Source organism: Callospermophilus lateralis, chromosome 14, assembly GCF_048772815.1.
Source record: "Callospermophilus lateralis isolate mCalLat2 chromosome 14, mCalLat2.hap1, whole genome shotgun sequence".
Classification (NCBI taxonomy): Eukaryota; Metazoa; Chordata; class Mammalia; order Rodentia; family Sciuridae; genus Callospermophilus; species Callospermophilus lateralis.
Genome location: NC_135318.1, coordinates 21,968,072 through 21,981,298, shown reverse-complemented (window position 1 = coordinate 21,981,298; position 13,227 = coordinate 21,968,072). Strand labels below are relative to the sequence as shown.

The 13,227-nt window shown below is 39.5% G+C and overlaps 1 protein-coding gene across 2 annotated transcripts in view; it reads right to left on the bottom strand.

The window, feature by feature from the left end:
- Clip4 (CAP-Gly domain containing linker protein family member 4) overlaps positions 1 to 12,094 on the bottom strand; it is a 57,684-nt gene extending 45,590 nt beyond the window's left edge. The window contains exons 1-2 of one of the 2 annotated variants that reach the window (XM_076832840.2): positions 11,924 to 12,094; positions 7,879 to 8,026 (exon numbers count right to left, since the gene is read on the bottom strand). In XM_076832840.2, coding sequence (XP_076688955.2) covers positions 7,879 to 8,011 — 133 coding nt within the window. In that variant the 5' untranslated portion in view covers positions 8,012 to 8,026; positions 11,924 to 12,094. The remainder of the gene's footprint in view (positions 1 to 7,878; positions 8,027 to 11,923) is intronic. The other variant, XM_076832841.2, reaches the window with a different exon arrangement.
- Between the last annotated feature and the right edge of the window lie 1,133 nt (positions 12,095 to 13,227).

Here is a 13,227-nt window from a genome sequence, read left to right as displayed (position 1 = left end):
TAGGAAACAAAGATTCTGGGGTTTGTAGGATAATTTCCTGTGCTTCATGTTGTCTTTGCCAGGTCTTGGGTTACTTAAATTTTTCCATAAAAAGAGCCAAAGCTCTTTAGTCTTTCTTCTTCTTTTTCTCTTTTTTCAACTATATGGCCTTCTGTATTTACCTTTGAAATTTTTGTCATTTTTGGTAAAATAGATAATTAAGTACCCATGATCATATTCAATTAAGTGTTTTGAATCTTCTGACATTTTTTGCAAACTTCTGAAAACTCCAATTCTGGATGAAGACTTTTTGACCTCAGATTAACTTTGGGATATTTCAGAAAGACCCAAAAACCCCCAAACAGAAAAGAGTTGTTAAAGTAATTAAGCTTATTTTCATGGGAAGAATTATCAAGCAAAAGTAAAACCAATTAGGCACAAGAAGCACTATCAAATAAAGGCCATACTTAACCCTCCTTATGTTATATTTGTATGGGTATATTATATTTGTATGGGTATATTCTAGAAATGGTATGAAATTGTTAGTAATTTGATAGGTCCTGGTATAATATTATCAGTTATAATTCCAGTTATCTTAAAATGTCAAAGAAATGACCAAATTTCCTCATCAACTGTAGGACAATGAACTCCCATAATCTTTACCCATAGCCTTAAGGCTTCTGTCCTAACAGGCAGTTATTATTTTGCTCCCATGTCTTCCTGAAAGCTTTGACAAGCATCTATGATACAAAACTGCAAGACGATTCAGGGAAAAGACTCTGACAAATACAAATTTCTGATAACTTTAAAATCATACCATTAGATTGGGTAAGAATTTCCAGACCTCTAATGAAAAACTAATGGATTCATGAGACTGCTGGACCAGAATCAAGAATTAATTACAGGGGACTGAACAAATTGATGGATAATTTCTGTGACTTTGTTCAAAATATTTCTGGTTCTTCAGTGTTTTGTTTTCCAGATTAATTTTTTAATATTTATTCTTTATTTGTATATAATACCTTTATTTTATTTATTTTTATGTGGTACAGAGGATTGAACCCAGGGCCTCCTGCATGCTAGGCGAGCACTCTACCACTGAGCTACAACCCCAGCCCCCATTTTGCAGATTTAAAGAACCCTTCTCTTGAGATCTATAACTTACAACAATTGGGTAAAGCATACTTTTGTAAACAAAAATGAAGCACACTTTTTCTCCATACCTGACCCTTCCAGAGTTCATAAACTCTTACCGAATATTCTTTATGTTCATGGAAAATCTATATTTATATACATCCAATAATAATCTGTTTTCATTATAATAGGACATACTTGTAAAAGTAACTGGCCAATTTACTTAGCCTGAAATGCTTTTAATAGTCTAATCTGAGTTGGGTACAATGGTACACAATAATCTCAGCAATTTCACAAGTTTAAACCAGCCTCAGCAACTTAGTGAGACCCTTTCTCAAAATTAAAAATAAAAAGAGCTGGGGATGTGGCTCAGTGGTAAAGTGCCCTGTGTTCAATCCCTATCATTTAAAAAAAAAAAAAAAGTCTAATCTAAGGTTTCTTAATACCAGTTTTAAAGAACTTATGGAGCCAATGAGGACATTTGGATATTACCATGAGCTACATCCCCAGCACTTCTTATTTATTTTGTGACAGGGTCTTGGCTCAGTTGCTGAGGCTGGCCTTGAACTTGAGCTCCTCCTGCTTCAACCTCCCAAATCAGGCAAGAGCCACGTATTAGCTAATATTATCCATTATCTTTGAGGTTTTGTTACCAACCAACCTGTAATTGATTGGATCCTGAATTACTCATTTCTTCCAATATCTAGTTAGGACAGACTCTCTAAACTAGCATTTCCAATTTCCTAAAACTTCCCTTTCCCTAATCCCTCTAAGCTGAAGCTGAACAACTTGATATAAACTTCAAATAAGTCACTCCAACAGCTCAAACATGGACAACATCCATGCCTGCTGCTGTGAGAGTTACTCAGAGAGTTAACTAGAACATCTGATGATATCACCAAAGACATTCAAATTACAAACCAGGAAAATTCATCAGACTGAAACTGCTAACCTTATTTCACCAGCTAAAAATAGTTTGAGGTCAAATCTAGAAGTCTTCTTCATGGGCTGCCCTCCAGATGGATAAACTGAGATTCCATCTCACTCCAGTCAGAACCGCAATTATCAATAGTACAAGTAACAATAAATGTTGGCAAGGATGTCAGGAAAAAGGTTCACTTATACATTGCTGGTGGGACTGCAAATCAGTGCAACTATTATGGAAAGCCAAATGAAGATATTTTAGAAAACTTGCATCTGACCCAGTTATCCCACTTTTCAGTTTATACCCAAAGAACTTAAAATCAGCATACTATAGTGACACAGCCACTATGGAACCAACCTAGGTACCCCTTCAACAGATGATTGAATTAAAAAAATATAGTATATATATATACACAATGGAATGTCACTCAGCCATAAAGAAGAATGAAATTATGGCATTTGCTGGTAAAAGGATGAAACTAGAAAATACCATGCTAAGCGAAATAAGCTAGTCACAAAAAAAAAAAAGGCCAAATGTTCTTTCTGATAAGTGGTTGCTAACCTACAACAAGGGAGGGTAGAGAGGGAAAGAATAGAAATTCATTGGATTAGACATTGGATTAGGAAATGAAAGGAAGTAAGGGGGGATAAGAATAGGAAAGACAGTAGAATGAATCAGACATAACTTTCCTATATATGAATATACCATTAATGTAACTCCACATCATATGTGACCAGAAGAATGGGATCCTGATTAGAATAAGTTATATTCTATGTATGTATAGTATGTCAAAATACACTCTATTGTCTTGTATGTCTAAAAAGAACCAAAAAATTTAAAAAAGAGAAAAATAGCAGACTGTGTATTTGGATAATAAACAGTAATAGGTTATATTTATTAAGTGTTTAATAGGTGCCATCAACTTTGCTATGAACTATATGTATATTAATTTATTTAATTCTCATAATAACCATATGTAATAGGTACTATTATCATTCTCATTTTATCTGAAGAAACAAATGGACAAGAAAAATAAGCAATTTACCTAAAATTAAAGCCAGCATGACCTTTCATTTAAATCCCTATTCTAGCTTCAGTCAGAATGGCAATTATCAAGAAATACAAGCAACAATAAGTGCTGGTGAGGATGCGGAGGAAAAGGTACACTCATACATTGCTGGTGGCCTGCAAATTGAAACAACCACTCTGGAAAGCAGTATGGAGATTCCTTATAAAACTTGGAATGGAACCACCATTCAACCCAGCTATACCACTCCTTAGTCTATACCTAAAGGACTTAAAATCAGCATACTATAGTGATGCAGCCACATCAATGTTTATAGCAGCTCAATTCACAATAGCTAAACTGTGGAACCAACATAGATGCCCTTCAATATATGAAATGATTAAAAAAAAAAACCTGTGGTATCTATACCCAAAGGAATATTATTCAGAATTAAAAGAGAATAAAATTATGGCATTTGCAGATAAATTTGCAGTTAGAGAATATCATGCTAAGCAAAGTAAGCCAATCCCAAACAACCAAAGGCCAAATGTTTCTCTCTGATAAGTGGATGCTGATCCAGAACTGGGAGAGAGGGCATGGGAAGAATGGAGAAACTTTGGCTTGGGAAAAGGAGAGAGGAGGAGGGGAGGGGGCATAGGGGTAGGTAAGATGCTAGAATGAAACAGACACCGTGGGTACATGTATAATTGCACAAATGGTGCAGCTTCTGCGTTGTGTACATGCAGAGAAATGAAAAGTTGTGCTCCATCTGTGTATAATAAAATAAAATGCATTCTGCTGTCATGTATAACTAATTAGAAAAAATAAAAATAAATAAATAAATTTCTATTCTATGATGAAATAAATTAATACATCCAGCTACATTCAAATTTTAAACTTCCAAACTTGGAAAAAAATTTAATCAAAATGAAGTGAGGTAAAAGAGGAACTGGGGAAGATGTCAGGAATAACAGGAAACATATTTCCCTTCCATCTGAAATAGCCAAAACACCACAGGAGCTAGCAATGGTTGTCAAGACACTCGACATGAGGCCCTGAAAGACAGGAACTTCTAGGAACAGGAAACAAACAGGCTGAGTCTTTCAACAGACCCAAGAGAGTCTACCCTGAGAGTCTCCAGGTCTCAGTGCAGGAAAGAGGTATCAAAAAAAGCCCTGTGGATACCCTGATTTGAGGAGACTGAACTGAGTTATCACAGAAACCAAGTTGGCAAGAGGTCACAGGGCAGAGTTCCAGAAGAAACAGGGGTGCTACATGAGAACCCCAGAGATCTACAGAGGTGCCTCCTCAGGTACCCAGCAGGATCAGTGCTCACAGCTACCAGAAAGACTAAAAAACAAAATTCCCATAATTCACAGGGCACTGAAAAGAGTACTCAGGCATGGAGAATAATAACCACAGAACAGAGCTCAAAAAAAAAACTTACAAAAATGCAAAACTGTCCAGCACCCAACCATGTGCAATTCACAACCATCTGATATCTGGTTAAAGACTACGAAGCATGCAAGGCAAGAGGATAATAAATCAAAACAGTGCTGGAGTTGACACAGATTTATGATAGGAAAGAACACTGAAATAGTCACTATAGCTATAGGCTAAATGTTCAAAGGTTGAGAGACATGGATGACATTTTAAAAGACCCAAATCCAACTTAAAAGATGAAACTCCATTTGAAATGAAAATTACACTGGATGAGATCAGCATCTAATTAGATACTGTAAAAGAAAAGATTAAGGAACTTGAAGATACTGTTAGTAAAAAAATCCAAAATGAAACACAGAAAAATGTTTTAGAATATGAAAAATACATCAGAGAGTTATGGAAGAACAACTTCAAGCAGTCTAACATATAAGTAACCTAGGTCTCTGAAAAAAATGCTAAGAATAGAAAAAAGAGACCTGAAATAATGATTTCCAAAACTTGATGGAAACTGAAACCCACGGATGCAAGCAGCTCAACAGACTCCAAGCACAAGAACATAAAGAAAACTATATTAGGGTACACAATAGTAAAATTGCTCAGAACCAGTAATAAAGAGAAAAATTTTAAAAGCAGCTGGGGGTAGGAGGGGAAATACACATTACATGCAGAGAAACAAAAATGATAGCAATGATGGCAGATTTCCCATCAGAAACAATGCAAGAGGGGGACACCGTAGAGCGACATCTTTAAAATACTGAAAGAAAACAATTAAGGACCTAGATTTATACACCCTGCAAATTTGTTTTCCAAAACAGAAGATGAAACAAACATGCTTTAGACATAAAATAACTGATAGGATTCATGACTGGTCATAAAAAAATTAAAGGAGGTCCCCCCAGGCAGAAGGAAAATGGTACCATGGAAATCTGGGTCCCCACACGGGAAGGAAGAGCACTAGGAATGGTAACCACATGAGTAAATAAGATTTTTCACATTCTTATTTAAAGAAAGCATCATGGTGTTTATGACATCTATAGCGTGTGCTCTGGATGAACTAGCTCTGAAGACATTTCAAAGCAAAAGATTGCAAAACTGTCTTGCATTAAGACACACAGAGCTCACGGGGCAGCCACCTAGAGGGTCCACAGTGGGCTCCACAACCAAGGCCTGGTTTGTGTGAACTGGTTTGTTTTGTTTCTTGGTTTTAATCTTATTGGGACCACTCGGGGCTACATGATCGGACTTCTCTCCAACTTCACCTCCTCCACTCTGCCCCTCAGCTGCTTATCTTCTCAGCAATAGGCCTTCTATTAATTCTTAGTATACACCAAGGTTTCCCCCCTAGTTCTTTCTAGAATGCTTCTCCCCAGACCCTCTCATGATTCTTCAGAGAAGCCCCTCCAATCTGGTTATCTGTCAGAGTAGCCACCCTGCCCGATGACTCCCCACCCCAGTACCCATATCTCTCTTCTCCACAGAACTCATTACCATCTATTTTTGTTCTATTTAATTCATCTGTTTGTTTATTGTCTGTCTTCCCTTCAAAAAGATCTGTCTTGGTCACTGTGGCAACCCAGCATGTAGGGCAGTACCTAGGACACAAGAAGCCCTCGATAAACGTCTGCTCCACAGATACAATTCCAAATGCCACATTTTAAGGGAACACTGACTTCAATTTATAAGAAAATAACTAGGATGGAAAGAGTCTAAAAGTCCTGACAATGAGGACCTGCTGAGGGAACTAGAAACAGGTGGCCAAAGGATGCACAGAGTGAGAAAAGGTTCAAATTATCTTAAATACTTGAAGGCTGACATAGAAAGAGGTGTTTGTCTCATATTGTACCAGTTGGCCAAAGTTTCAGGGAGACATAATCCATTTTCAAAAACAAATCTACTACAACTAAAGCTTTTTAATGATGAAATTAACTATTTCATTAGTTTCAAAGTACTGAAGATATGCAAGAGGCTGGATGGTTATCTGTCAGAGAGCCTGCAAATGGTCCTTCTATACCAGGAGGGAGGAAAAGCAGAAGTTACAGGACCACAAAGATTCTCAGAATCTGGGGCCTGAAAACTACTGGGAACGTTTGAATTCAGTTATACAAAGTTATATTCATTATCATCTTTCATTCAATGTATTTATTCAACAAATAGCTGTATTAGCCTTTAGGTAAGCAAAAATAAAACGTTACTGTTACTCCATCCCAAAGACCTACAGTCTAGGAAAGGAAATAAGATGATTCTAATTTAAGATAGAAAAAACATCATAAGCGAGGTAAAATGTTCAAGGTTTTATTTCAAGGTTTCCTCAGTATAATGATTTTGTTATAACTGAAAATAAACCCAGTCAACTTTTATAAAAGCAGCAAACAAGCCAGGCACAGTAGCACATGCCCATAATCCCAGCAACTCAGGAGGCTGAGGCAGAAGATTACAAGAGTTAAAGGCCAGCCTCAGCAACTCAGCAATCCTCTGCTCAAAATAAAAAATTAAAAAGGGTTGGGGATGAGCTCAATGGTAAAGTACCTCTGGGTTCAATCCCCAGCACCATGGGCAAGGGGAGATGCAAATAACTCCCAGGATTGGGGTACACGTTTTAGGTAATACTTTGTGTGACAGCTGTATGAAACTCCTATAGAACCAGAATACAAAAAAATGTAGAAAACTTGGAGAAGAGAAATTACTAGAACAAATATGAGTAAAAAGACAAATTCTTAATCCAATAACTTTATATCTACTAACATTTAAAAATTATATTATTTCTACCTCCAAAGACAATTTGAAATAGTGACCCAATATTTTACCTGAAAAACTCTAAATTAAAAATGTAAGAAATTCTATCAAATTTACCTCCTGGTTTTCTTTTTTCTTTTTCTTTTATCAACTACTTATAAAATATAGTCCTCAGGAAATAAATCAAAATAGACAAAAACCAGGACACTTCTAAATTTACAGTTTACAAAGGAGAATTAAATGGACCAATTTAAACAGGAACCAATCTCATTCCATATTCCAGGGAAGGGTCTCTTGCAGTCTTTGCCTTAGTACAAGGCTTTTTTAGCAATTCAGTGTATTTAACCAAAATAAATACATCAATAGCAAAAGAATGCTTGATATCTAAGCACCATTACATTCTAAAAATAAAATCCTCTAAATCCATCATGGTGCTTAAAATTAACGTTTTTACATAATAAAAATGCTGACAGCAGAAATAAAGCATTTAGCTTAAGAGGCAGAAAATGCAATAAGCGATTGTATTTTGAAAAAGGAAAGCTTTAGCAATTTTATAAAAACCAGAGCAAATGGTTTCAGGAAAAAATTATGAGTGCAAAGAGGGCATAAGACAGAAGTCAAGTTACCAGTTTACAGAAAACAGAGTTATGTCACATACCACAGTCTGAAGGCATTGGTGCAGCGGAAATGGAAAAGATAACTGGTGTATAAGAACCTGAAAATAAAAAGGGGTATCTTCCAATCAAAGGATTTCCTTCTAATGGAAAATCTGGAAGGTCCTCTATGGTCATCTTCTAGGAAGCCACCTAAGTGAAAAAGAAAGGGGGAAAATAAAGTATTTCTTCTTTATTTATATGCAATTTTGAATGACTGCCTTCAATCACAAAAAACTGCTAAAATTCTTTTAATATCTAAGCTAGTGACATTTTCAACTTCAATCTTTAAGAGTCTCTTTTATGACAGGAAAACAGTTCTCTTAGCAAAACTGTTGTGTAAAATACACATTGCTTTATACTGCTTCTTATCCAGTCAGCAGCATACATAATCTTTTCTAGACAGAGTAAAAAGATATTTCCCAATAATAGATAAAAAAAAAAAAACAGTTTAAAATGCTGAGCTATTTTAAATAGATGACATCCTCTTACTCATGGTAACAAACAAGAGCATATTATCCCTGCAGGTGGATCTTGGACTTCTTATAATGCTGACACAGGTTGTATCATTTGTCATCCAGTAGCTGGTGCCATGTGCTCATCCCATGAAAATAATCTAGTTTAGAATGTTTCCATTATTTTCTGATATCCCAGAAAACTTTACTGAAAATTAATCATGTCGCTTTCACAAATGTAAGAGCTTACTGAGAATGTTCCACTTAATGTACGAGGGTCTATTTATTCTATCTTAGCAGAAGATGGAAAGCCATGCCTTTTAAACCATATCACTTTTATTACCTCTATTTCCCAGAAAACATGAGTGCTTAGAATACATCTGCTCTAAATTAGACTTGTGCGACCCTAGCCTACATCTCAGAAATGACATAGAAAGCAGAGAAATGCTAAGTAAAACTTAACTATGCAGATAAAAACTTTACAGTTTCTTTTGCATCAGGTCTTTATTCTGAAATGTTTTGAGCCCTTATATTTTTAAATATAAGCAGAAAATCATATTATGAAACCAAATGAAAATGATTTTAGACTATTTTCAGTAGAAAGAATAGAATAAGTTATGGAAAAAAGTTTTTCAATGATAGCTCGATCTAGTCGCAGATAACGCCATACTAGATATTACTCAACATGAGCTCTATTCTTGATTAACCAACCCTGTACTTAATCATCTCTATCATCCCACCCCTCTCCAAGGAAACCATTATTTCTCTGAGCTAATGGGTTTCTTCCAAATTTGACTCAACACTAGAAGAAACTGGTAAGAGTAAGATGCTTTCTTTTTTCCTCAAGGAGTATGCATTTATATAAACAGGGATATTGCATATTAAATAACCTAAACAAGTTGTTATTATTTTGAAGGTATTTAAATTTTCTTGGATGCTACAAAATTACTTGTCACCCAATACTCTGAACACTTTGACATGAACCTTGCCACATAAACAGAAAGAAAACTAATTGTGATCTTCCTCAGACACTGTCAACTCCAAGCACAAGGACAGCCCTCCCTCACACTACAGCTTCTCCCTAACTTGGGATTTCTACTTGCTGCCCTCTGCTTGCTTGGGAGTAAATATGGGCCCATATTCTGCAAAGGCTATGAGGCTTCCTTGAGAGGTAAGAAACAAAGTTTAACAGATAACTGTTAAGGAACCACACATGGCTCTACTATCTTTTGATTTTTCAAAGGCCCCTGATTCTGCCTCATCACAGAAGTAGTAAGAAATGTCTACCAACTTCTTCCAAGTGGTTCAGGGCTAACAGGACCCTAGAAAGAGCCTCACTGATTTATTTAGAATATAGCTGCTCAAATAACAGGAAACCACGATCTTCAGAATCATAAGGCCCTTCGTTCAATTTCCCACAGCAATCTGTCAAGAGTCTTTATTTTCATGGATTCCAAAATAAGACTGACTAACATGTGAAAAGCACACCTCCAATGATCCTTTCATTTGGTACCCACAAAACATCTATTCAATCACTAAACAAGTATGTATAGCATTGAACACTTACCCCTAGGCCCTAAAGAGAATATCAAAGTAAGACACCTGCCCCCAAGTTCAGTTATGCATTCAACAAATATTTGTTTCTTACCAAGCCCTAAACTGGGCTTATCAAATGCCAAGAAAGTGGATTTGCCTCTGCCCTCATGTAGATTCCAGCCTAGCACTGAATTTCTATGAGAAAGCTGTGATTACACTGTAATAGTAACAAGTGCTGTGGCTGAGATGAGCTGCAAACTATGAGCACAGACTCAAGATGGTTAGTGAAGGATTCCTGGGGCATTAATAATTAAAAGCTGTGATGTCCAACTAGGAAGCCACCAGATACATGTGGCTATTTAAATTAAATTTCAGATTAAGTTCATCCATGGCTTCAGCTCCACTCAGGGGCTCAAAAGCTCAAGCTGTCTTTGGCTAATGCTACTAAACTGCACAAGTGCACAAAGAACACTTCGTCACAGAAAGTTGTACTGCAGGAAAACGGTGCAGTTTACTCTCTAAAATGAAAAAAATATATACAGATGCCTGAATCAAGAAAAAACAAAGGCTAATTCTCTAAGCAAGTCCAAAAAGCATTATTATAAATAATTAATGAGGGAACTGTTAGACTTTTAGTAAAGAGATAACTGTAGGTTTAAACAAGAAGAAAGAGTGAAGCTGATCCTATAAAGATCACTAATTTATATATTTCAAAACTAGGGTTGTTATGAGCAATAAAACACCACATAATTATCCCTGTTTAAAAGGTCTTGCTGATGGGACTATATTTGGTAAACACACAATGTTAGAAATAAAGCCTACAAATAGTATACCATGTGCTAAATTTTCTTCAAAATAGAAGTGAACACATTTATCATATTCCAAGATTCAATCTTTCAGCCCAGGTAGTCCATATCAAATGAAAGCATTACAAAAAAAACGCATATTCACATTAGCAAATTAGGATGGAAGCAGAGGATTTTGCATCATAAAAATGTAGGGAACAGACTTTTACCATTTTCAAGTCTCTGCTTTCCCTCCCTGTCCTGTACACCTGCTCTTGGGCCATTTAGACAATCACTTTGAACTGTGCAGGAGATTCATAACTGACAAGTGTCAAAGTGAAAGTGAAGTATAAAGTATCTGACGAATGTTTTGTGGAGGAAGGTATTTATTATATCAAAGGCACTGTTTTATACTATGATATTACAATATGAGCCACAGCCTAGCTTGAAACATACAGAAAATAAGTATCCCCTCAGAGTATCATCCTCTGATACGTATCAAAACATTGTCTCAGAACAGTTGAAATCCAAATGGCCTTTGGACAGTCTCTGGATGAAGTGTAAAACTTCACATCTCATTCAAAAGAATGCTAACATTGTAAACCCATCAATCTCATCCATAAGGACACGGGCTAAAACGTCTGTTTAGGGCAGGTCTCAGTTCAGGTGTTCTTCCAACTTCCCTTACCAACGCAGATGATTTAGAATTAAGGAATTCCAAGGTAGCAAAGCACTGGAAGGAAAGTCATACGGTTTAGTTTTGAATACCCACTGGGCAAACGGTTTTCTCAACTATTTAATAAACAAGGGGGTGTAAGGGTACCGAGTGAGAAACCTAAGGAGGCTGATGTCTGGATAAACCACGACGGACGGTGCACAGCAATGCGCCTGGCAAGGACTCCTAGGGCGTCCGCGGCCGCCACCGCAGCGGCTGCAGAGCGTGGGCCAGAACCCAGCTCTGCCCGACTCCGCATGGCCCTGCGGGACCCGCACACTCCGCGGCACCTATCTCATGCTAAAGTTAAACAGTCTGTCAGCTGCGGAAACCAGACCCCACATCTCTGCCCTGTGGGCCGCGCCGCCCCAGGGAGGCCTCCCTGCAGCGGGTGACACCAGCGCCCACAGGAGGCGGCCGCGCGGCTTCCAGAGCCCCCATTGCCACCGCGCCCCCTCCCCGAACCGCCAACAGCCCCCGGTACCCGCGCCGCCGCCCTCCCGGGTTTGGAGCCTGCCTCCCACCCGCGGCCCAGGAGGCCCCGCGCGCCCCGCCCCACCTGCCTCCTCCAGGTCCTCTCCGAGAGCCAGCTAGGGACGCGGGGGCGCGAAGGAAAAACCGATAGCGCGCTCGCCGCGGGCGGCTGTGTCCGGTGGCCGCCGCGGAACCTCCCACTGCGCTGCTCCCCGACCTCTCCCGCGCCCCTCCTGCCGGCAGCCTCCGCGCCGCGCGCGCCGGAGCCGGGCCCCACGCGGGTCGGCGCGCGCGCGCAGTGCAGCAGCCCCGGCTGCGCGCAGGCCTCGGCCTCAGCCCGGCGCACGCGCCTGCGCTCGCTCGCCTGCCGCCTGCGCCCCTGCGCCCCTCAACAGGCGGAAGATCAGCCGCATGCAGCGCGGCGGGTCCTCGACGCCAGCACAGTCTGATGGACTTCGTGACTTTCCCGGGCATGGGCTGCGGCAGCGGGGATCTGTCCAGCGCCGCAAAGCCAAGTTCTCCCAGGAACCCCCCCTGGCCGGACAGACATTTGGTGCAGCAGCTCTTGATGCTGCTTACATCCTCCTCTTTAGAGCCCTTAGCTGTGCCAGCCTGGCCTGCTTTGCTCACTCGTATCCTGGGCTAGAGTCTCCACCACTGCTCTTAGGAGCAGGGACAGTGCCTCACCCTTTTCGAGTAGTGTAGGCCTGCAGACCTGCACCGTCTAGATTAGATCCATCAGTCAATTATCTGTTTGCAGATCTTGCTGTAGAAACCCTAGTCAATGCTATACCCACATTGAGCAGTGTGGAGGTAGAGGGGAGAAGGGAGTAGTCACTGCAGGAGTTGATGTCCCCTACTCTGCTCCCTCCTCCCCTACCTTACTTACATCATCCTGATCTCCTTTTCTATCTCCTAAGAATTCGAAAGTGGTGAAACTGTGACACCTAACCGTTGTGGACACTCACCTCCTGGTTCTGCCTGTCAGTGAACAGAAAGGTGTTGACGTTTTCTGTGTCCCTTTCAGGCGGAGACCTAATGAGACTACAACTGAGGTTTTTAAGCCTGAGTCAATAGCGTCACACCATAACAACTCTCTGAGGCACACACTGCTTTGCTGTCCTTCCATGTTCCCAAGCACAATGCCTGACAGTAATATGTTGAATAAATCAATGACTGAAGGAATGTCACCAGTGTCTCTGGAAGAGCTGAAGTGAGTGCACACCATACACTAGAACATCTTTTCCTGTTAGCACCATTCATTGGGGGCGGGGGGGGGGGGGGCGGCAAAAAAACTTTCCAGTTACTTCATTCCTTCTTACAACATCTCCCACAGTGGCTATAGTCGATCACCTCCAGTAACAAAAAACTCACTATCTCGTAAAATAG